At 31.5% G+C, this 27,202-nt stretch overlaps 2 protein-coding genes across 2 annotated transcripts in view; both read left to right on the top strand.

Annotated features, from left to right (window-relative positions):
• The window catches only part of LOC125837375 (probable protein phosphatase 2C 10), a 1,808,044-nt gene that overhangs the window by 691,774 nt on the left and 1,089,068 nt on the right, over nucleotides 1-27,202 (top strand). The gene's annotated exons all lie outside the window — the stretch shown is intronic.
• On the top strand, nucleotides 2,793-7,712 carry LOC125837363 (pentatricopeptide repeat-containing protein At5g09450, mitochondrial). The gene is made up of 3 exons (XM_049516497.1): nucleotides 2,793-2,899; nucleotides 2,985-3,255; nucleotides 6,365-7,712. The coding sequence occupies exons 1-3, from the start codon at nucleotides 2,865-2,867 to the stop codon at nucleotides 7,262-7,264; spliced, it is 1,206 nt and encodes a 401-aa protein (XP_049372454.1). The 5' UTR covers nucleotides 2,793-2,864; the 3' UTR covers nucleotides 7,265-7,712.

The raw sequence follows: 27,202 nt of genomic DNA, 5'->3' as shown, positions 1-27,202 counted from the left end.
TTAAAACGGATTGAAATTGGAGATTAAATTGGTCTCAATTGAGGATTCTCTCAAAATGGGTTAAGGATTGAATGAGTTAGCATTGAACCCAATTCAAATAGTCTTGAGCACAACCCTTAAAATTCTGGGTGGGTTGGGCGGATTATCTATAGTTGGGCTCATTTTTTACACCTCTAGTCCTAGCCAAGCCAGCTTCCTCTCTATAAGGAGAGCTTTGGACAATGCCATCATAGTCCAAGAATATATTTCCAATTTTAAGAAAATGAAGGGCACCAAAGCAAACATGTTCCTAAAGATTGACCTCAAAAAGGCCTTTGACCAACTGGAATGGTCCTTCTTCAAAGACTCACTGGACTGCTTCAACTTCCCACCAAAGCTTATCATGTCCTCCATGACCACTACATCCATCTCTATACTCATCAACGGATCAAAAACTGACTGCTTCTATCCTTCCAAAGATATCTGACTAGGACCATCTCACCTACATATTCATAATTTGTATGGAGAGACTTCCAGAAGTATCAATGTAGTTGTATAGGACAAGTCTTGGACTCTTATTAGAATCTCAATATTTTGACCAAAAATCTCCCACCTTTTCTCTACAGATGATCTCACCCTCTTCTCCATTGAAAACAGACAAAGTTGTGTAAACATTATGCTAATGTTGAATCAATTCTATAAGCAATTTAGACAAAAAAATCAACCTGAGTATGTCCAACGTTCTTTTCTCCTAGAATAGCCCAGTACCAACTCAGGCATTTGTTCTACCATCCTCACTATCCAAAGAAGCACTTCTTTCGAGAAACATTTGGGGTTTCCAATCTTCCACTCCAGAACTATTAATGGAGACTTCTAGTTCAATATCGACAACATGTAGAAAAGGCTTTGTGGCTAGAAAATCAAATTCCTTAACATGACTAGTATAACTGTTTTAGCCAAGTTTTCCCTATGCAACATTCCTTTCCATATCATGCAATAAATTCAGCTTCCTGCAAAGATTAACACCACCATTAACAAAATTCAAAGAAACTTCATTTAGGGAACAACCTCCGAAAAGAGAAAGCTTCACTTAGTGGGATGGGATACCATTTTTAAAACAAAAAAGGAAGGAGGGTTAAGGTTCCAAAAAAGTGAAATTAAAAACAAAGTCATCCACACGGGCCTTGCTTGGAGAGACTTTAAGAACCCTAATGCTCTATGGGAAAAGATTCTCTACTACAAATATTGCCACAACAAGGACAGTACTAGAAAAAGACAGAGATGTTTCTATAACTAGGAAATGTATTGACCAAGGATGGAAGACATGCACTAAGGGTTCTAAATGTCCCCAACAAAGACAACAAAGTTAGATTCTTTGAGGATAAATGGATTCTGAACCTTGGTACTATAAGAAGCTTAACCCAGGCCCCCTCCAAAGGAATGAAGAGTACTAGATACTCTCTTTGGTAATGGACAGTGGGTGTTTGACAATCTATCAATTCCACTCCATGAACATATCATCTACGCTATCCATGACAATCCCCCAACCCTCTTTAACTGCATAGAAGATATGATTATATTGGGCCTTACCCATAATAGCATATTTTCCACCAGAAACACCTATTATTTCATCAATGAAGGCACGCCAGGAACTGAGAAAATGAAACATAACAAGTTTGATTGGATCTGGAAGCAAAAGATTCCTAACAAACTCAAAACATTCATTTGGCTCTTGCAACACAAAATGCTCATCACCAACTATTACCTCTGTAACATAGGGATTAATTTGGAGCCAAAATGTCATTTATGTGGAGGCATCTGAGAGGACATCACCCACATCTTCTTCTTATACCAAACCCAAAACATTTTGGCAGAGTCTATCTCTAAAAAGTACTCCAAGCATCAAATGGACACTTATTCACTAAACGCAGACAACTAAAATGCCATTTGGAACTCGATAAAGCACAAACAGTTTAATCAATGTTTACCTTGGAACACTATCATCCCCTTCAGCATGTGGAACCTGTGGATAAGCAGAAATGACAAGGCCTTTAATAAGAATAATTACCACGTCTAGATAAACCATGTAATTACAAATGCAACTGAATATCATTTGTTAATCAAGAAAGGATATCCAAAAACGTTATAGAAGGCAAACATCTAAGTCAAATGGATTCCTCCACCTAAAGGTTCTTTTAAGCTCAATATGGATGGCTTAACAAGCATTGAACTAGGCCCAGGAAGCATCAGAGGGGTGTAATCAGGGATCATAATGGACACTGGCTATGGGCTTCAGCAAAGAGCAAACACATATGAGCGATACACAAGTTGAACTTCATAAGATCATTACCAGTGCAATTTCAATACTCTTGAAAGGACACTACCTTATGCCAATATAATTTTTGAATGTAGGTCCTTGATGCAACAACTAGGAATCTCAACCTCGACATATGTGTACAAAGATCAGAACAGGGTAGCGAACGCGCTAGCTAAGGAAGGGACGAGGGAATCACGATGCTCATATCCTTTTGGAAGTTCCTCGAGTGTGTGCTAGAGAGGCACTACAAGTAGACATCGATGAAACTTTTTTTGTTCGAAGCATCCATTTTGTAATACTGATATTAAAGGCAATACCACAACCCAACATTCGGCAATGGGGAATGCCCATCAACTATTGTATTAACTCACTATTAATTTCTATTATGTAAAAAAAAAAAAAAAAAACAGTTTAACCAAAAAAAAGTCTTCATTTTTACAACATGAATAATTTAGGATTTTTTTTTTGAGCTACATCTCTTTTTAAAATCAAGATTTGGAGGTCCTTTGGCCCCCAAATTAAACAAGACTTTGGAGGGGTTTCTCTTCCCAATTCATCTCTAATTTCCATGGCTGCTCGCACTATCTTCCTCAAACTCACAAGGTATTCACTATTCGTCTCCGTTTCTGTACACTACTGTTGTGCTATTCTTGTTATAGTAACTCTATTTTTGTTTCCGGGAATTCAGAAATGCTCGTGGCAGAGAAAGGAGTCAATTTAGATCCTTTACTACAACAACTGAAGTTGTCTATGAAGACTCCCCAAATTCTTCTGAGGAAGAAAGGGGCGAAACCCCAGATGATTTGAAGAGCAGAATATTCAGTCTTAGACTACCCAAAAGAAGCACCACCAACGTGCTTCAGAGATGGGTCGGTGAAGGCCGATTAATATCCATCTCCGACCTCCGTCACATCTCCAAAGAGCTCCGAAAGTCGCGCAGATTTAAGCACGCCCTTGAGGTTCTTTATTCCTCAAATCTATTTTTCTTTTTGCCCAATCTGCTGTGGAGTAAATAAGATTATTTCATCGAATGGATTTCATAGCATCATATGAGAAACCCATTAAAATGGTACCATGATCAATTGATCAACTACTTCTCAGTCCCAATCTTGTTGGTGTCGGCAATATGAATCTTCTATGTTCATTCCACAATTTTCAAGCTGATGGAGACCTAACACAGAATTGAATTATAGTGACTGAAATGGAAGAGGGCACCGAGAGTGCTACACAATAGGAAGATACCTAACAAAGTGAAAAGTAAGTTTGTTATGGTAGTTAGCTGATAATGTTTATGGAAGTAAATGTTGAGCTTATAAAGCCTAACTTATTCGGAAGATGAATGTAGAGAAGTGTGGATATTGAAATCATTTGTGGTCATACAAAATTAGAAACAAACACATATGATGGAAGGCACATGTAGCACTTATAGAGGGAAAATTGAATGAATATTGTATGTGATAGTTTTGTTATGTTCTGTGTAGACTCAATATGCACTGACTTGTTAATGTGATGTTTTCATGATCTAAGGTGATTGTGGGGAACAAATTAGACCTATAATAATGTGAAACGAAACACCTAAAGGTGTAGCCTTGTGGCGATTAAATTGGAATAAAGGCCAATGGAGACCAGCACTCATATCCATGTAAAGATAATAAAGTTTGTTCATTACTTAACAATCAAAATATGAAGTTTGGTGGTTACCTTCCATCTGCCTAAAAGGCTAAGCCTTAGTGAGGAATTACCTAATACGTGTGGAAGGATATGTTCGTTCATCAGTTGAATTGTCATGCAAGCTAGCCAATGCCACAGTTGTCACAAAAAAATTAAAAAAAATGGAAGGGGAGTTGCTCAAAAGATCTACGTTCTCTTGAAAGCAATGCAGACTTAACTAGGAGCAAGAAACAAAGGAAGCAGCGGATCTATGCAAGCTATATGAATTAGTTGAGATTAAAGCTTAGTTTTATTGTTACACTTGCATAGTTACAGCATTTTCCAAGATAATTATTTTATAGTCGGATGAAATGGATCTCTAGCTGGATGTATAAAGAGGATCATATAGCTGATCCTACTAGTTTGGTATTGAAGGTTAGTTGATTGACCGGTTGCACACATCAAAGCAATGAAATAGCTATTTTGGACGAGAACTGTTACAGCTTTGCTAGTTTTAGTCCAAAGTCAGATTCATCTATAAGCCTGTGGATAGCAAAGATTACAATTCAATAAAAGCCTGTGGATAGAAATGATGGATCAGTGAGTTATACTTCTTTATGAGTTCATGTCCAATTTTAATAACAGATATTAACAGAGTCAAAATTGGTTAACTAAGGAACTGTCATAGCTAGTTCAGAGATTTTTTCTTTTTATTTGTCTATTTTGATATGTGCATACCATTTTTTTAGCTTCTTCTTTCTTAGTATCTACTGTCTTTGCTTATGTTCTAATGATAGGGATTCTAAGCTAGTTCAGGAGCTTTTCCCCTTTCCTTCATGAACTCCTACAAGTACCTCTGCTGTGTGAAGATTTGGTTATACAGACAATAATGTTATCATACAATTTTGTTGACTTGAAATTTCCAAGTAATGTCTTTCTATTTGGCCATAAGATAGAGAACATTAGGTTTTATTTTGTTATTATTTTTGGAAGAAAGGACCATTATGTTTTAAAATTCCATGAAGATATCTGTAATCACATTTTAGCCATTTAGCTGGATGAAACTTCTTGGTGGGAGAATGTTGTTATGCTTTGCAACTACTCACTGTATAGCTACTGGCAGTAATCAAACTACCCAGACTTGAATTCTGCCTAATGTTCCATGTGCTCTTTGACGCATATGTAAGCTAAACCAGTTCCAACAAATATATAATCCTGAGGGGACATTTGGTTCTCCAATAGTATTAGGTAGGGCTGCACTACAGTTGATTCAGGAATAGTTTTTTAGTATAACTGGGTTTGAGAGTACTGTTACTTTAGGAGTATATGCAAGTAATATTGTACATGAGATTTCTTGACTTGGTATTTTGTATTGGGTTTATGAGATGAGGGATATGACTGTACATCTGGTTAAAGATTGTATGCTTGTCTTAGCTCCTTCATAAACCTAAAACACAGAATTTGAAAAACTAGTAGAGTAACAATTGGCAGTAAATAAAGTTGCCAAGTTAAAAAAAAAAAACAATTGGCAATAAATACCCTTTTCCAGCTGCACCTCCTTCACTAGGTCGGACGGAATCTTATCTGAAACCATCATGAAATTCTCTCTGACAGAACCAACCTAACTGACGAATATGGGGAGATAAACTTTCATCCTCTATCCAAACCACATTCATTAACTCGAATCCTTATTATTTCTTTCGAACTGATCAACTCACCGTGAGTGTCATTACAAGTTTTATTCCTTGAAGTTGGGAATATTGGGTAAATGGGTAGTAGAGCATCCAGCAGCTTGTGGATAGCAACAAGGGGTCGGATGGTGGGGAAGAGATGGTTAGTGGGTGTTGTTTTGAAGAGGAAGAGGAGAAATGATCAAAGGGGTAAATCGCCATGTTATTGCATGACATAACTTTTATTTAATTCAGAGGGGACTGTACGATCCAATCCCAAGTTTTAGACCTCAGTGCCCATAACTTTTATTTTCATTGAAGTAGATCATACTCCCCCTTCATTAGCCAGTTCCATGCTCTAGAAAACAAGCCAAGTACATACTTCCAATCTGCTTTCATCCCATGCAGAATCCAGACACTGAGTTTAGTAGGCGGTATTAATTAGAATAGTCCATGGATTAAAATTTAGTCCATCTAATACATAGTTTGGTTACTTTATTTATCTTAATCCATAGATAAACAGTAGATCATACTCCCCCTTCACCAGCCAGTTCCATGCTGTAGAAAACAAACCAAATACATACTTTCAATCCGCTTTTTATCCCATGCAGAATCCAGACACTAAGGGAGAATTGCTAATTTAATATAAATGTTGTTTCACTATAAAAAATAAATGTATCAAGGCTTAATAAAAATGTAATTCTGTAATAGTTGCATAAGTACTGATTTGCATCCTATAGCATTGCAGATCTCAGAATGGCTGGTTTACCACAATCAGGATGAAGCATTGGACTCTGACTATGCTATCCGCATTGACTTGATGACCAAAGTTTTTGGAATTGATTCTGCTGAACGGTATTTTGAAGGACTGCCTACCACTGTAAAAACCACTGAAACATGTACTGCTCTCCTCCATTCCTATGCTAGTTTGAGACTAACTGAGAAGGCTGAGGACCTCTATGAGAGAATGAAAGAAGCAAATCTTTCTCTGAATACTGTCACGTACAATGAAATGATGACTTTGTACATGTCTGTCGGACAGCTCGAGAAAGTACCTCTTATTGTTGAAGAGATGAAACTTCAAAAGGTTGCACCAGACCTATTTACTTACAATCTGTGGGTAAGTTCATGTGCTGCAGCTCTAAACATTGACAAGGTTAGACGGATTCTTGATGAAATAAGTCGGGGCTCTGACTCTGGTGAACAATGGATAAGATACATGAACCTTGTTAACATATACATCACCTCAGGTAACCTTGTAAACTCAGGGTTGAACTCTGTAGTTGAATCTGAGAAGGGTATCACACAAAGAGAATGGATATCATATGACTTCCTTATTATTCTCTATGGTGCATTGGGAAATAAAGAGAAGCTTGATCAAATTTGGAAATCCTTACGGATGACTAATCTAAAAATGACAAGCAGAAATTATGTGTGCATACTTTCATCATATCTCATGCTTGGGCATATGAAGGAAGCTGGAGAAATTATCGATCAGTGGAAGCTATCTGCAGCAACAGCTTTTGATCGTTCCAGCTGCAATAGACTTCTAAAAGCATATAAAGAAGTTGGGTTGGAAGAGAGTGCAGTAGATTTCCGGCTGCTTCTAATTCAGAAAGGTTGTGATGAAATAGAAGAATCACAGTAGCAGGACCATGCGATCGAACGCCTGCCAGCAATTCATGTGGCAGTATAGAGAGAAATAAGCAATGCCTATAAAGTAGTAATTTCATATATACTGAATTTTGCTACTGTAAAATTAGCAGGTCATTGTGAGTCCATTTCTGTTTGTTTGCTGCGACTCTATTAGAAAAGTTGTGCAGCTATTCTGGACTTTATATTCTATTTAGCAAGCCTTATGATTATTTATTAGGAATAACTGATGGACATCTTTCCTTTCCCAATTATTCGACATTAAGGGTCTATTTGAAAAGACACTTGATAATTTGAATTGGTGTAATTATTAGCCTAGTGATTACATAGACATGTTTGTTTGTCACAGTATAATTATAAATGTACTATTTGGATGTACAATTGATATCATAAGATTATACTAAATTTTAAAAATAAAAGTTAATTATTTAAAATTTATATTTGAGAAATAAGCAACTTTATAAATGATATTGAATGAAATATTTAAGATATATATTGTCTTTTGAAAATATATTAATTAATAAACATATGTTTTTAACTAATATTATGGGAAAAAAACTATTGATTTATATTTTGCAAATTAGTACATTTCAATTGAATTAATCATAAAACCTAAAAGTACAAGATTTCTATGAACATCATGATGCATGTTTGAAAAAAATAAATAATATTATAACTAAAATGTCATAAATTATTAAAATATTTGACTAAAAGATAATCTATCAAGTCTAAGTAAAAAAATTAATGACTTGCAATGTGAAATCTCGAGTCAATACTACTAAAACAAATGAAACTGAAATTATAACATAAGTTTTAAATTCAAAACACAAACTTTAATATAATACTCTTGTGTTAAATTCAACATAACATACATAATTATGATTTAAAAGAAAAGGAAAATGCAAGTCTATAACCTTACTCAATAATGAATTCTTTTTTAATTTAAAAATTAGAATATTAATAAAATTGTGCTAATGAAAATAAATAAACATGACATAAAAAATAGATAATACAAAAATTGTGTGGAATCACATGAAGTAAAGGTTGAGAATGAGAAGGAAACGAAACATAAAAAAATAAAAATAAAGAATATTTTTTTAGAAAATTTTACAATAATAAAAAAAGAATTTAAAATAACCGAAACAAAAAAAAATTAAAACGAAAAAAAAAAAAAAAGTAACCGGCTTATAATTACACCATGTAATTATCAGCAATTCATAACCCCTCTCTGAGAATTGGAGAGTGCAGTTACCTCTGCCAATTGCTCTCAATTACCTCTTGACCTAGTAATTACATGGATAACCAAACACGTCAGATAGCGTAATCACTCCCAATTAAACCAAATTCAATTACCAAGATGACTTTCCAAACATACCCTAAGTGGTTGTATAGTTTTCTCAAAATGAAGTTAACTTCCTTTGAGAAGCCAAATTTTAGTCAATTTTAAAATATTAAATATTAGGAGTTCTTACACCTTACAAATAAGAAAAAGATTTAATAGCTATAACTATAACTGGTTTTGAAGTCCTAAATATTAGAATAATAATTGAATGAAAATTATTTGAGGAACATAGTAAAAGACAGTTTTATCTATTGTATAGTCTTTTAACGAAGAACAAAAGGTCTAATCAATTATTCCAAGGACCTTCATGTTTTTATATAACTAGTCAAGTGTATGTACTTTGCATGTGTGTATCGTGTTAATTAATAATACATGTATTTAAAAATAAATTGTTATGTCTATGTTATATTATTAAGTACAAAACTTTTTAAAGAAGCAACGTAAAAAAATTAAGATAAAAATATAATTAAAAGGAATATGATAACTTACAATCACACTATCAACTAAGGGGCAAAATTAAATGTAGTGAAAAAAATTTCGCATTAATATCAAAAGTCAAATTATGTTTGATATTAATGCATAAAAACACACTCTAAACAATCGATACATTACATATGAGCATAATAATATACAAGGGTGGCTCAACGTACTTGGAGGCCTAAAGCGAAATTTCAATTAAAGGCCTAAAATCTTTTAGCTAGCAATTATTATATAAATTGTAAACATTATTCTATAAGTAATTAGTTGACAAAACTGCTTATAAGCTTCTTCTTCTTCTTTTTTTGATTTAAAAACACATAAAATAAGTCAATCTAAACAAGCTTGTAATTCACTTTATTCAAAACATGATATTTACTATTGATTCATATTTTTTATAGAGCTCTAACTTACATAGTATAAAAGGGGTCTAGAAAATTACAATGCGAGAGTTAGTGAAGAAAATGTAAGAAGACAAAACAACATTTTTCTTGATTTCTTCTATTTATTGAAGTTAAGGAGAATAAAATAATATATATATTTTTTAAGAAAAATATATTTATCTTAGATAATTATTTTTTTCTATAAAAAAAATTAACACATAATTTATTGTGGTAAAAATTAAAGGCCCCCTAAAATTGAGGCCTTAAGGCATATGCCTAATTTTTATAAGCATTGAGCCGGCACTGATAACATAACAACTATTACAGAGTCTTTTAATAAAGGGCTAAGCTTTTATTGATTGTCAAAAGTCCTCACACGAAAAATGTCCCGACTCTTCACTTGATTTCAATTTTTTTTTTGACTGCTGCTTATCAAAACAATAAAAATATCATTACTGTAATTTATGTGAAATATATATAATAATTTAAACAAACGATTAATTAAGTTTTCAAATTTTTCGAAATAAAATTCACATACATTATCGCAGGACATATATTCAAACAAATCAAGATTATGTCAAACAATCTTCATTGTTTCTTCAGATAGTTTGTCATATCCTACAAAAGAAAAGGAAAAAAGAGGCAATAAAAGTTTCGTCTCACCTTCACTCTTTTTTATGAGGTCATAAATTCAAATAATGAAAAGTTGGACAACAAAAAAAATAGTTTAAATTAAAATGAAGGACAAAAACTCAAAATCATATGACACACAAAATAAACACACAATTAAGTTAATGGGAACATGTTATAAATGAAAAGAGAATTTCATAAATGAGAAGAGAATTTTTAATTTTTTTTTTTTAGATATTGCATAACTTATGTCTACATATTGGACAATAAATTAATAATCTAAAGTCAATTTTATAGAGCTACACAATGATCTGTTGTTTGTATTTGGCCAATTGACTACACATGATTGATGTAATTATCTTATTATTGAGACCAACGATTTCAATTTATAGAAGTTTAAAAAAAATAATTATGTTTTTCCATAAATACTAATAGAAGTTTGGTACTAATAAGTTTCCTATATATTCTCCTATTAAAAGAGTATTGTTGCTAGAAATTTTCTAACGTTGCCAGAAATAATTTTCTAATTTTAGGTGGGAGCTAAAAGAACTTAATTGGAAAAAAAACCTTTTTAAAAAATTAAGGTGTTTGTAAATTGGTAACGCTGCTTATAATTGGAAGCAGAAGCAATTTTTCTATAGTTGAGAATAAACTAAAATTTTCTGCTTCTTAAAAGAAGTAGTAGCAGAAGCAGAAACGTAATTTTTTCAAGACCAAAATATCCCTATCATTAACATAAAATAAATAAGTTTGTGCGCGCGCGTGTGTTAAATTTACAGGATCTCTGAAGACTGGCGGTAATCCGCGCGGTCAACTTCAATCTAGCTTGTTAGCATCTGAATTCAAGGAATAAATTCAAATCGAAATATATATAAATTTAATATAGTTTTATGATTGTATGGAAGGATCTATCATTTTACCCAAGCAAAGGGTCTGTCAAGATTTAATACGTATTTTTATTGAGCCCATGTGTCTAGCAGTTCTAACCGGGTATATGCGCCCTTTTCAACTCATTAACGGGCTTAGAACCACAGCTGGCTAGACGAAGTCACAAAGACAAAGACAATAAAAATAGTATCGAACCTGATTGTACCACTCTCTCGGAACCAATCAAGAAACCATATATAAATTTATTTATATTTTGATAAAGTCTAGATCTTTCATGGTAGATATAAAAGAGAAGTTAGTTATCCGACATAGATATGAATCTTTAGCCGGACATAGTCACGGCTCAAATTGGAGAAATAATAAAGATTGAAATAAAATATAATACCTTATAACGATGGCCGACACCAAGGCCTATGAGCAAACTATACGAGTTTATTTACAGCTAGCAAGCTAGATTGAAGTTGACCGCGCGGATTACAGCCAGTCTTCAGAGATCTTGTAAATGGTATCAGAGCCTAGGAACTTTCATGCTAAATATGAGTTTTATGTGAAGTATATGACATAGATATATTCTTTTGAACATGGATCTAGGAGAAGTGAGTACTAAAAGTACTAGATTGGAAGAGGTACATATACCTCAGAACCTTGATTTGTTTAACAAATGGACTATTCCAAAAATTGATATTAAAACCATTTATGATATTCCTTATAGTAGACATTCATTTTCTGATAGAAGATTGCCTGTTATTCATCATATTTCTCCTATTGAACCTGTGTATGGTCTGGCTCGTAATCGTGTTGCTTCTTTACATACCATACCTTCTATTATATCTACGGATCAAGGTAATAGAATTGTCAATAAAATAAAAATTGATCCTCGAATGAATGTTGTTCAAGCTAATGATAATTCTTCTGATATTTTTGATAAGGATATTCCTTCTGTATCCGAAATGGATTTTGATCCCAATAAAACTTAATGATGAATGTACACCAAATAGATTTTAGTCCAGGTTCACTGGCAAGAAAGTACATTCAGAATGAATTTTTGAGTGATAAATGGAACCAATTTAAAATTTGATTTTTTGACACTTATAGTGCTAATGATTTGAATAATATTTCTCAAGAGTTTTATGAAACTTGTGCTCTACATAATCAAATTATGTATTTTGTCCCCTGGTTTATAACCACTTATTTACCTTTATTCATCAACGTTCTTGAATAATCTTATAAAGATGGATTTGGTAATATTATTAAGGTTGTTTATCCACCTTAGTCATCTTTTATGTACCAAATAATACTGATATCACCTTTACTGCCTTTCAAAAATTTGTTGAAGAAGATGTTGCGGCAATCAGCATTAATGAAATAAATAATTTAATTTCTCAAAATAATTATTTGGAACTTTATGGTAAAGGTTTGGGTGAACATATTAATTCTCTCGATAAAAAACTGGATGAATTAACTGCTTTAGTAATTCAAATAAAAAATGATTTAAAGACTTCTGATACGGCTTCTACTTTTAAAGGAAATTCAAAAGCTCAGACTGTTGCTACTCATGTGCAAAGGCCCCCTGAGATTCAGAATTTTAAATTCAAATCGATTTATGATTTAGAAGATCTTCTTGATAAAAAATTGTCTGAATTTGGTGCAAAGCCTATTGATTTGTCAAACAATTTTGCAGATGAAATGGAAAAAACTTTTGATTTTAAAACTCATGTTTCCTTAGAATTTAATAAACTTCATGGTTATCCCAAAAAGTATAGTAATACGAAATATGTCACAAACCTAGCATGCATACCTATTATTATTCCAGACCAACTCCTCAAGATGTGTTAATAGAGGAACGAGACTGGAATCAGACTAACACCTCTTATAGTGGGTCTGAAATTTATGAATGGAATCTTGATAGTTTGACTGATAGACAGTTAACTATTCTTGTTCATAGAATGCTTATGTATGTAACTATCTGTAAAAGTGTTAAAAATACAAATAGAAATATTTGCAAAATGATTATTGCAGGTTTTACTGGCCAACTTAGAGGTTAGTGGGACAATTATATGAGTATTGAGCAAAAAGCAGCGGTGATAAATGTTATTGTTGATAACGAGGGTGTTGATAACCTGGGCATGGCTCTAGTAAAAAATAGAGAAGACATTGTTTATACCCTAGTCTTAACCATTTTAGAACATTTTAATGGTAGATTTACCAATTGAGACTGTTCGCACCTTATTAAATGGTCAACACCGTAGAACCTTAGGTGAATTTAGATGATATAAAGATACTTATATGAGTAGGGTGATGGAATTGCCCGAAAATAGTTATGAGCATTGGAAAGCTAAGTTCATAGATGGCTTTCCCCCTTTGTTTGCCGAAAGAGTTAGAAAAGCTCTGAGGTGGTCATGGTGAAATTCCTTATAAGGATTATACTTATGGTAAGCTGATAGGAGTTTGCACTCAAGAAAGAGTAAATTTGTGCAATGAATTGAAGTTATCTAGACAGCTTAAGATGGATAAGCTTAAAGAAAGATCTCAGCTAGGAGACTTTTGTTCCCAGTTCGATTTACCTGATGCTTCTGCTAATAGCAAGAAGAAGAAACATAGATATTCTAGATACTCCAATTCGGATAAACCTTATAGGAAAAAGAGGTCTAGATATAGATCTAAGGAAGAACGCGACGCTAGAAGAGTCTTTTGTAAGTCTGATAGATTTACCAAGAATAGGTCCAAGTGAGATCTCGCTAAAATCAAGTGTTATAGATGTGCAAATTTGGTCATATAGCACCGAATTGTAAGCTTGAAAAGTTGAAATCCCTAGAACTTAATGAAGAAGTTCATGATAAGGTTTATAGTTTCTTATACACTTCTGGTTCTGAGTCTAATTATGATTCAGGTTCTAAAGAAGAAGTTGATTTGCTCGATATATCTGATAGTAATCAGCATGATAAAATGAATGATTGCAATTCTTGTCATGGTGATATTTGTTCTTGTGAAAATGATGAATTTTATAAATTGCAATCTCAATTTGAAGATTTGAAATATGAATACTATTACATTTGTGATAGAACTTTTGAAAGAAGTTATTGATAATAATATTCATGTAAAAATTATTCAATTAGTTGTTAATAATAATGCTAGTTCTTCAAAAAATTCAGAAAAATAAAGAAATATTTTGAATTTGAATATGTTGCACCTTATTCATTGTCTGAAATAAATAACAGACTTAATAAACAAACTACTCCTACAAGAGATTCCTCTTTTGATGATTTGAAGAATGAAATTGAAAATTTGAAAAATGAGATTAAATCTCTTAAACAAAAACAAATGATTTGTGATCATAGACTTACTCAGATAGAAATTGTTAATAACAAAGGTAAAAACATTGTTGAAGAAAATACTCTTGCAAAACTTTTTAATCTTGATCCTAGACAAGGTATGTTTTTAGGAATGATGCAAATTGTTATTGCTCATAAATGGTATGTTAAATGCACCATATTGATTGATAATAATTTTTCAATAACTGATATTGTCATGATTGATAGTGGAGCCGATGTTAGTTGTATTCAAGAAGGTCTTGTACCTACTAAATATTTTGAAAAAACAACTCATATGGTTAAATCTGCTTCTGGACATGCTTTAGATATAAAGTATAAATTACCTAATAGTCGCATTTCTCAAAATAAAGTTTGCATTCCGTATTTCTTTTTCTTGGTTAAAAACAGTTATACCCTCCAATTATACTTGGAACCCCTTTTATAAATGTTGTTTATCCTTTTACTAGCATAAATGCTAAAGGTTTTACGGCTACTTATGAAGACAGAGATATAAGTTTTATTTTTATCACTGACCCTATTTCTCGTGATAATAATGCTTTGATTAATATGAAACAAAGGCATGTTGACTCTTTGCAACTAGAATTGTTTAGCATGAATATATTTGATACTTTGAAATCCACCAAAGTACAGGAAAAAATGAAATTAATTTCTGAACAAATTACAGTTGATATTTGTGCCAATCATCCTAGTGCTTTTTGGAATCAAAAAAAGCATATTGTTACTCTTCCATATGAAGATGATTTTTCTGAGAATGATATTCCTACTAAATCTCGTCCTTGTCAGATGAACACCGAATTGGTAGAATTCTGCAAAAATTAGATTGATAATTTGTTGCAAAAGGGTTTGATAAACCTTCAAAGTCACCCTGGCCTTGTACTGCATTTTATGTTAATAACGTTGCCGAAAGGGAACGTGGAGTCCCTAGATTGGTTATCAATTATAAACCTTTAAATAAATATTTAAAATGGATTAAGTATCATATTCCCAACAAAAGAGATTTATTGTCTAGATAATATGATGTCAATATATTTTCAAAATTTGATTTAAAATTAGGATATTGGCAGATCCAAATATACAGAGCATGCTTATAGAACAACTTTTAATGTCCCATTTGGACAATACGAATGGGATGTTATGTCATTTGGTTTGAAAAATGCTCCATCTGAATTTCAGAAAATCATGAATGATATTTTCAATCCATATTTGAATTTTATCATTGTTTATATTGATGACATTTTGGTATTCTAAAAAACTTAGAAATGCATATTAAGTATCTTGATATTTTTAAGAAAATTGTTATACAAAATGGTTTGGTCAATTCTAAATCAAAAATGAGTTTGTTTCAAATCGATGTTCGATTTCTAGGACATCATATTTGTCAAGGGAAAGTTATTCTGATTCAAAGATCTATCGACTTTGCATCAAAATCTCCTGATATTATCACTGATAGGACTCAATTGCAAAGCTTTTTAGGGAGTTTAAATTACATATCCCCTCTTTATAAAAAAATATCTCGTGATCTGAGCCCTTTTTATGACAGGCTGAAAAAGGATTATAAATCACTTTGGACTGATAGACATACCGCCTTGGTAAAGGATATCAAACTTAGTGTTCAATCTTTACCATGCTTAACTCTTGCTAACCCTGCTTGACAAAAAATTATTGAGACAAATGCGTCTAATATTGATTATGATGGGATATTAGAACAAATTAATCCCAATGACAAAAATGAATATTTGATCAGATTTTATTTTGGGAAATGGAGTGAGGTCCAGAAGAAATATGCTACGACGGCTCATAAAATGTTAACTATCTTAAATGCATGTTAAAATTTCAGGATGATTTATATAATCAAAAGTTTTTGATAAAAACGGATGCTCAATCTGTTAAGTATATGTTTAACAAAGATGTTAAACATGATGCATCAAAATTAATATTTGCTAGGTGGCAGGCCCAATTAGTTGCTTTGATTTTGAGATCCAATATAAAAAGGGAAGTGATAACTCTCTTTCGGATTTTCTATCCAGAAAATATTTAAATTCATAATGAGTTTTTATACAACTTTCATTGATGAGAAAACTTTAGTTACTATTTTAAAAATAATTCCTCTTAATAAAGATTTGCAGGAATTAATTTTATGTGAAATTATCAATGATATTATTAGAGAAGATTTCTCTATACATGATTATGAAGAAATTATCGATATCGATGAGGATAATTATTACAGTGAATATTATGATACATCCGAATAAAGAAAAGTGTTATGTTTGCAGGATGGACCCTCCTTGGGTAACTAAGGGCAGAGGTAGGGGAAATCATATATGTTGAAGATTAGGGTATCTCCACCATGAAAGAAAGACAGATCAGCCTAAATAAAGTCGCTATGAGTTTCACATATTAGGACTACATTCAGGCCTTTGATGAAGTCCTCTATTATAATAATGAGAGACACAAATATACATGGTTTATAAAGGTATGTGCAAATATATTTGTAGGACCAATTTCTAATTGGTTTTTAAATTGGTGGTCATACCATGACCCAACTATAAAAGTATTACCTGATCCATTTCTCAAATTATATAATGAATGGGTTAAAGTTTCTACAGACCTTAATCAGTTATACAACTCAGATCATATCTGTTATCTGGACAAAATAGACCAGATCTATTTCTTCATTGAATTCTCGGTCCCGTGGATTCACAAATGGACCCCGAGAGTGGGATTCACCGAGGAACAAATTCCCTACTTATACAAGATTTTTTATAATAATTTTTTAAATAAATTAATGAAAAAGGATCCCAAAACAAAAATGTTATATGGGCAAGAACTGCTGGACCTTATTTCAAAAAGGATCCAAGAATATGGTATTACTCCTCAACAGGGAACAATTGTTGATAGCTCGGTCAGGCATATTGTCAGAAAAATCTCCGTTCAAGATGGAGATAAAGAAGCAATGATCAACAGCTAATTGGAAGAAGTCAAGAGGAGTCTGCTTCTCAACATCACTCAATATGAAAAATCAGACACTTCTATGAGAAGTGAAACAAGCGAAGACGCTACCGATGATATCCAAGAAGCTTAACCTGTTGAAACAACTATATCAGAAGATACTCTGAGAAAGGCGGAGAATTTCCTCCGAAAACTAAAGAATAAAGACAAACTGTAAAGACTTCTTTACAGTTAAAAGCCATCATCAACAGTAGATACACTGTTTAGGGGACAGATGGGACCCAACATTACTGTACAAAGATTCTAAATGTTTTTTCATTTTTCTATAAATAAGTTTGTTTTTCATTTCATTAGGCAGCAGCTTAGAAACCCATCCCTCTCTACTTTTCTCTTCTCAATTGTAAATCTCTCTTGTAGAGCTTTCAGTTTATCGGATATTGGCCGGAAGTAAATAAACTTGTATAGTTGGCTCATAGGCCTTGGTGTTAGCCATCGTTATAAGGTATTATATTTTATTTCAATCTTTTATTATTTCTCTGATCTGAGTCGTGATTATGCCCGGCTAAAGATTCATATCTATGTCGGATAACTAACTTCTCTTTTACATCTACCATAAAAGATCTACACTTTATCAAAATATAAATAAATGTATATATGGTGTCTTGATTTGGTTTCGAGATGGTGGTACAGTCAGTTTCGATACTATTTTTATTGGCTTTGTCTTTGTGACTCCTTCTAGCCAACTGTGGTTCTAAGCCCGTTAATGAGTTGAAAAGGGTGCCTATACCCGGTTAGAACTGCTAGACACATGAGCTCAATAAAAATATGTATTAAATCTTGACAAACCCTTTGCTTGGGTAAAAGGATAGATTCTTCCATACAATCATAAAACTATATTAAATTTGTATATATTTTGATTCGAATTTATTCCTTGAATTTGGATGCTAACAAGCTAGATTGAAGTTGACCGCGTGAACTACCGCCAGTCTTCAGAGATCCTGTAAATTGGTATTATTATTATTATTATTATTATTATTATTATTATTATTATTATTATCATTATTATTATTATTATTATTAATATTCCGGGCCATATACCACAGTGGACTCAATCGAACCCATCAAAGATTGCCTAAAATTTAAATATCTAGCATCACGAAGAGCAGCTAAAAATGTCTCGGGTAACCCTTTAAGAGTTAAAGGTTTGAAAGCAATTTGAACCATGCCAATATGCAAGAAATTATACTAAGTTTTATATAATTCGATATCTTGTTTATTTAATAAATGAATAGTTTGTTCAGACGAATTTAACGCCAAAGATTGTTCAATAGTTTTTATTAACTGTTTATGAGATATTTTATCAAACCAACCATAATCATAAATGGTTTTAATATCAATTTTTGAAATTGTCCATTTGTTTAACAAATCAAGGTTCTGAGGTATATTTATCTCTTCCAATCTAGTACTTTTAGTACTCATTTCTCCTAGATCCATGTTGAAAAGAACATATCTATGCCGTATACTTCACATCAATATCATATTTACCATGAAAGTTCCTAGGCTCTGATACCAATTAACAGGATCTCTGAAGACTGGAGGTAATCCACGCGGTCCTTATAAGGAATTTCACCATGATCATTCCTTAGAGTTTTTCTAACTCTTTCGGCAAACAAAGGAGGAAGGCCATCTATAAACTTAGCTTTCCAATGCTCATAACTATTTTCGAGCAAATTTCATCACCCTACTCATATAAGTATCTTTATACCATCTAAATTCTCCTAAGGTTCTACAGCGTAGACCATTTAACAGGGTACGAATAGTCTCATACTGATTGGTAAATCTACCATTGAAATGTTCTAAAATGGTTTAAGACCAAGGTATAAACAACATCTTCTCTATTTTTCACTAGAGCCATGTCCAAGTTATCAACACCTTCACTATCAGAAGTAGCATTTATCACAGCAGCCTTTTGCTCAATGCTCATTTAATTATCCCACCAACCTCTGAGTTGGCCAGTAAAACCTACAATAATCATTTTGCAAATATTTCTATCTGTGTTTTTAAAACTTTTACAAATAGTTGCATACATAGGTATTCTATGAACAAGAATAGTTAACTGTCTATCAGCAAACCATTAAGATTCCATTCATAAATTTCAGACCCACTATAAGAGATATTAGTCTGATTCCAATCTCGTTCAGACCGCGCGAATTACCACCAGTCTTTAGAGATCCTGTTAATTGGTATTAGAGTCTAGGAAATTTCATGGTAAATATGAGATTGATATGAAGTATACGACATAGATATGTTCTTTTTAACATGGATCTAGGAAAAATGAGTACTAAAAGTACTAGATTGGAAGAGGTAGATATACCTCAGAACCTTGATTTGTTAAACAAATGGACTATTCCAAAACTGGATATTAAAACCATTTATGATTTGGTTGGTTTGATAAAATATCTCCTAAACAGTTGATAAAAAATACTGAGCAATCTTTGGCATTAAATTCGTCTGAACAGACTATTCGTTTATTAAATAAACGAGATATCAAATTATATAAAACTCAGTATAATTTCTTGCATATTGGCATGGTTAATTATTATTATTATTATTATTATTATTATTATTATTATTATTATTATTATTATTATTATTATTATTATTATTATTATTATTATTATTATTATTATTATTATTATTATTTTATTATTATTATTATTATTATTATTTATTATTATTATTATTATTATTATTATTATTATTATTATTATTATTATTATTATTATTATTATTATTATTATTATTATTATTATTATTATTATTATTATTATTATTATTATATTATTATTATTATTATTATTATTATTATTATTATTATTATTATTATTATTATTATTATTATTATTTATTATTATTATTATTATTATTATTATTATTATTATTATTATTATTATTATTATTATTATTATTATTATATTATTATTATTATTATATTATTATTATTATTATTATTATTATTATTATTATTATTATTATTATTATTATTTTTATTATTATTATTATTATTATTATTATTATTATTATTATTATTATTATTATTATTATTATTTATTATTATTATTATTATTATTATTATATTATTATTATTATTATTATTATTATTTATTATTATTATTATTATTATTATTATTATTATTATTTATTATTATTATTATTATTATTATTATTATTATTATTATTATTATTATTATTATTATTATTATTATTATTATTATTATTATTATTATTATTATTATTATTATTATTATTATTATTATTATTATTATTATTATTATTATTATTATTATTATTATTATTATTATTATTATTATTATTATTATTATTATTATTATTATTATTATTATTATTATTATTATTATTATTATTATTATTATTATTATTATTTTATTATTATTATTATTATTATTATTATGAGAAAAAAAAGGTAACATCAATATTTACGGGATTAGAAAAAAGAAGAAGAAAAAAACTAGGACTTTATTTATTTTTGTGGTGAAGTTTTCTTTATGTAGTGATTTAATTTGTGAAATAATTTTAAATTTTATTTTGCTTGACATTTTTAATTATATTTAAATATCATATTAATATTACATCAATATTTAATTAATTTTTTATGTATAATTTTTATTGAAAATTTGAATATGTACATTTTAATTTAATAAAAATAAAATTCAGTTATAAATTTTATAATAAATATCTAAAATAATTTCTCTCTATAAAATAATATTACTATTAAAAGTGCATTGATTATGTGTTCAAACTGAAAAGAAAAAATATATTTATTCTGAAAGAGGTATTTTTGACCTATTTAGTAACTATAGGTGCAATTTTGGACCAATCTATCAATTGCAAGAGCATTTTTGAATAAAAATATTGACGATAAGAATATTTTGAGCCAAACAATAGATGAATGACATTTTTGTTCATTTCACATAGTTTAAGGACATTTTTTATTATCCTTTTTCAAAAAATAAATATACAGGGAAAAGGACAAACATACCTCCAAACTATCATAAATGGTACACTTATATGAGTTATACCCTTCATTATACTATTAGGACATCATCATCCGTACCGTCTAAGTTGTGGAGCATATATATCCTTTACACTAACGGATAGAAACGTGTCTTAATCATATGCTTATATCCAATATTTATTAAAATTAAACTCGAAAACAAAGAAACAACCCCGATTAATAAAAAAATCCAACAAAATATCATATACCTACTCACACACTAACACCCTAATAAGATAACCCAAAACTCCCCCAAATCGAATTTCACTCAATCGCGACCAAGAATCCCAAAACCCTAAGATATTCTGTGTTTTTCTTCGATCTTTTCGGGCATAACAGAGTTTGCTTCTGCAATATTTGTTTCAATTTCAGCCATCATTATCCCTAAAATCCTAAATCAGACCTTATCATATGTCTAAAATTAGTTGTGATTCAATTACTCACTCGGTGATGGCTTATTTTTGTGGTGAAGTTGCTCGTTGTTTCGCGTCAAGTACTCTTTTGAACCCTAGAATATTCTAAACCTAAGGTATATTTTTAATCAATTTGTATGATTTGTAAATATCACATCCCGAACCTACACCCTGGAGAACAATTATTGGCTCTCAAGCAAACCCTCGGGTTAGCTGACTACTTGGCGGAAGATTTGAATCAAGCAAATTAAAAGCTTTAAAGATAAAAAAATATAACTTAACTGTCTCAAATACTCATTTAAACAAAATATAATCTTCGCAAAACACTTTAAAGAGAGAATTTCTGAAAACAACTCAATTTAGCTATCTATGAAGCCTCTAACTTCAACATGGACGTTGGGACAAGACCCTCGACGCCCCAAAGTAAATACTGAAATGAAAAATGGAGCCCACCAAAATGCAAGGGGACTCACCAAAACTCTCAAAGGGGAAGTGGAAAGTGATCTAAACGGAACACCTATTGATGATCCTGAACATATGTATTTGCATCATAAAAAGATACAAGTCAAATGACAGTAGTACGTTGAATGTACGAATATGTAATATAGCCAAAGCGAAATGACTAAATGAAAGGACTGCAATAGATGTAAATATATACTCAACTGAATATAAAGAAATAAAGGAGTGAAATCATTTAAACTTTACAAAATTCTTACTCAAATCGGAACTCAACATATCAAGTGATATGATAAATACACTTTTAACTCTATTTGAGAGATTTTCTAACCGACAATCATCACTATGAACAATGTGATGATACAAAATTTCGCTCACATTGGCAGAACTATCATATACCTTGTCGGGATATAGAACATCTCAAATTAGTGGATCCACTAAAGCTCTACTCGAAAGCAATAAGGAGTCGTCTAAAAAGTACAATCTTTTACCCATGTTGGCTACACGGTGTATGAAGAATGTGAGTTGTCTAAACTCATCCCCATATTGATACCCAATATCACTCCCAATAAATATATACTCATGCTCAAGTAAAAATACTCTTTCTCTGTTCTGAGGTAATTACTCAAAAGATCCTATTTAAGAGGAAATGTCTCGATTATCTTTGGAAACTCTTTTTAACTTTTTATGAAAATCAAAGTTCTCTTTCTCAATGTAAAAATGATACATTTGGGAATCAATTAGTCCCTTCATACTTTACTCAAAAATCATTCTTTAAACTCTACTCAAAACTCATCTTTACTTTCTCAAAATCAATTTGAGACAGAAGAGTTTGGTTAAAAGATTCTCAATAAAAACTCAATAATAGGGTTTATGCTGGAAAAATAGACATGAACAACCAACACAAGAATCTCAATGCAAGATATAGCAACTCAAAAATCAGGAATAGAACTGAGAACTCAACAACAAAACTCGTCTCAATAATTATCAAAACCAAGGATGTAACTCTAGATTATTCTTTACCGATAGGAAGTATATGTAGGGCATGAGGACGAACTTAGTCCATCACTTTGAATAGCCTTACATACCTGGAAGAACAAAGTTCTTGGTGAAACTGAAAGGATGCTTGAAAGCTCTTGTTTTCTCCTCTTGGATCCTTGCTTTAAGACTTGGAAGCGTTAATGAACATAAAAGGATTGATTAACAATGTTTTAAACCCTTAAATAGGTGTAAAAACATCAGGTTTAGGCTTAGAAGGGGTGAAAAAAACTGACCACCCCTCTTAAAGAGCTGTCAAAAATCTTTCATAGAGCCATCTACAGTTCGTGGTTTGATCTACGATTTCATCCGTGGAATTTATATTGAATTTTCAGACTCAAAAATTTCATTCTACGGGACTAATTTATGATCAATAGAAGTTTCTACGGACCGTAGATCCAATCTCTAGAATTTATACTAAATTTTCAGGCTCAAAAGTTCATTCTACGAGTCGAAACTATGCCCCATAGAAGTTCCTACAGCCCGTAGAATGGATCTGTAGGAATTGGACCCCAAAATTTGACTCTCTGAAAATTTCCTACGACTTGACAGTATGGGTAGTTGAAATTTCTACAACCCGTAGAAGCAATTTGCAGGAATTGACAAAGAAACTCTGATGTGGTAGTCTCTAGTAAAATGGTCATAACACCGAACTCAAAATGAGGAAAACTTGGTGGCGTTGAAAAAAAGGACTCATATACCTTCAATTTGATAGGTCATGGGTCGCCTAATGCATTTTTGCTGAGAGATATGATCATTTGAAGTTGATCTAAGTAGAATCTTATGTCAAAACTTAATCGGTAAGGAAGTTTTCAACTCAACTTTGTGCTATGGGGTTCTTGTGACCGTAATTCATATCCAAAATTATTTCTACACTAAAGAATTGACTTTAGACCTATGATAAATTTAAAAATCACCCAATACGACCTTACATGTAAATAAATAATGGTTCGGACCTTAGCTCAAAAAATTTCATGGTGTTACAATAAATGCTTATTCATATGATCCTGAATTCTTTTCTATTGTTCTGGATTAGATTGAAAATTGTGGTTTTTAGAAGTGGAACGATAATTCTCCTTGAAATGCATTGGTCAAAGTAAATTTATTGACGTCTAAATTGAAAGTTGCTACGATGAAAATGGAGAATTTCGGAGAGTCGTTGAATGTGGTTAAGATTGAAAGATATAACTTAAAGAAATTAAAATGGAGGATTTAGAGAGTATAAACTATTTCAAGGTGAACAAATTAAGAAGCTAAATTGTTGAAGATGTTTATATTGTCATTTGTTGTGTTTGTGGGATAGATCGTTAGAATTTTCAAGGGATGTAGTTTCTTGGTTGTGAAGTGTATGATTTTCGTGGTTGCAATTTTCAAGTGTAAGGAAGATATGTTTTCTTGGTTGAAATTTTCTACTGTTTTTCTCGTATAAGATATCCTATGTAGTTTCTAGGTTGTGTCAATCTATTTTATGCAAACAATTCTTAATTTTCAAATGATGTAGTGTATGTCTTGGTTGTGTAAGCATATGTTTTCAGTTGTGTAAGTGTATGTTTTCAGTTTTCCTTTTTGCAAAACAATTACAGTCCACAAGTATGTGCAACACGATTAAGTTAAACTTGTGAAAAAAAATGGTACAAAGTTATACTATTAACATGACATACCAAGTGTACACAACTATGCTAAAGATGCTAAATATGAAGAATAAATGATAAGTAACTACTTAAATTGTACTTTCATATAATAGATATTATGTCACTTACAAAACACTAGTACCACAAATCTAAAACTTCAGTTAAATGCTAGTGCAATAATGGTGAATCTGAAACTTCAGTTAGTCTAGCAAAAATATAAATCTAGTCGAAACATAAGTCTAACAAAAATAAATATAGTACTGTCCACATCATTAAAGGCACCAGCCTATACAACAATATAAAAAGGTCACCAACACACTATCGTCCCATTCTTGGCCTTAACTTTTGAATTCTCGGTGCTTGTAGATGAGTGATAGTAATTGCATATTTTCCCTTCCATGTTAAGTGAGTTGGTGATATTGGAAGGTTTGTAGGTTCACTAACACTAGATTTGTCACCTCTGAAGCTTATTACTCTAGTCCCAATAGGTTCTTGTAGGTTCAACCTTTTTCTCAGTCTTGCAAAATAAGCTTCTTCAGAAACTATTCTTGGCCTTAGACGAGGGTCTTCTTGGTTGAAGGGTTGTTAAGTTGATGTCTTCCTAATAAGGTTCTTCTTCATCAAAACAAACCTCTCCTAACCCGCCTCTTCTTTCTCCTAGCATTATCCATAGTACCTTGCTTCCCCTACTTAGTAGCTTGTTTCCCCTATTTTGCATTCTTTATCGATAACACAAAATTAAGTAATAAAAATTAAAAATGATTTTGTTGTCCACATAATTTAACAAAAATTACCTTTTGGCTACCTCTTGAATTATTATTTTGTTCTCCACAAGTACTACATGTTATCACTTTATCTTTTCTTGATTGCTTCCATTCTCCTTGCCTGTTAACTACTTCATTCTTTTATCTATTCTTTGTAACCTTAGATCTGCCAACAAGCTTAACCATTTCTACTGGTTCAATGGCTTGTGAAGGGTCAACTTTCTAGAATGGTTATCTTCTAAAAGGTTGCAACTTGTGTTTGTAAATTGTCAAGGATGCCTCCTTACTATAATACCAATCAATTTCAGCCTTAGGTTTCATCTTCTTATGCTCCATAGCCTTGGTTGCATGTGGACATAGAATTTCAGTGAGATCTCATGTCCTACATGTGCACTTTTTCTCCCTTAGATTAATGTGTCTATCTTCACTTTCTATGACCTCATAGCCATTATCTCCATTGCTACTCGCCTTACAAACTTCGAATATCTTCAAATACTCATCATACAATAATTCACTTTTGGGACTAAACCCATCATCTTTTCACTTCATCACAGAAGCTTATTTTTGTGTCAACCTCTCCATTATTTTGACCCTAATGTCTTCCAACATTTCAATAATTGGCTTTTATCTTACTTCAAGTATCCAAGTATTGAAGGACTCTGTAAATTATTTTCCACGGTTTGATTTTTGCATACTATATCTAAATAAGCTCTGCACAATGTTTTGGGAGGATACATATCACGACCCAAACTAGAACCTAGATTTTGCATGACGAATAGAACCCTTAGAGGTCCTAAACAAGCCACTTGCCATAAGCATGACGTAATGAAATACAAGATATGAGAATACAATTTAAAACAAGATATAAGTCTCAAATCTTTTAAGACATAAGAGATACCAAAACAGAGTAGTACATAAGAGAATACGTGAAACATAAACTATGTCTGACACAAGATTTCTACTATCATAGGAGTGGTTAGGACAAACCTCTAAACCACATACACGTCTGAAAATTGGAAGACTAGAAAATAATAAACGGTAAAGTGTGATCTCGCCCTCAAATCATGAGGACTCGCCACTAGCACTGATAAGCTGAGCAATCCCTATCTAGCCACGTCCGTGATGAAAAGCATCAGATCCTATATTATGAAATAATATATGCATCAGTAGTTTGAATATAGTGAGTATGAGGAAAATACATAACACGTAAGCATGACAATATGACAAGTTCAAAACATGATGATGCATGACCAAGTAAAACGTAGTAAAGCTTACGAGTCAAAATCATAAATTATGGAACAAGGTCAATGAAAAATATGAAGAGTTATAAGAAAGCTTAAATCAAATCATTGAGAAAGTCATAAAACCTTTGAAGAAAATAAAGTTCATTTGTAGGATATTTCACCATTAACCGACATAGACCATGTGAGTTATAACATGGAATCCGGTGTCTTCCCCACACTAAAAATAGGTTGTTCTACTTGCCAAGGTAAGGACTATACATGTTAGCCTAAGTGGATCCACTGGTTATATCTATCAAAGACAAATACTATAG

The sequence above is a fragment of the Solanum verrucosum genome, unplaced genomic scaffold (genome assembly GCF_900185275.1).
Source record: "Solanum verrucosum unplaced genomic scaffold, falcon-dt-bn FXZP01000147.1, whole genome shotgun sequence".
In the NCBI taxonomy this organism is placed as follows: domain Eukaryota; kingdom Viridiplantae; phylum Streptophyta; class Magnoliopsida; order Solanales; family Solanaceae; genus Solanum; species Solanum verrucosum.
The sequence above is the reverse complement of the archived record's forward strand: the minus strand, read 5'-3'. Positions and strand labels throughout refer to the sequence as shown.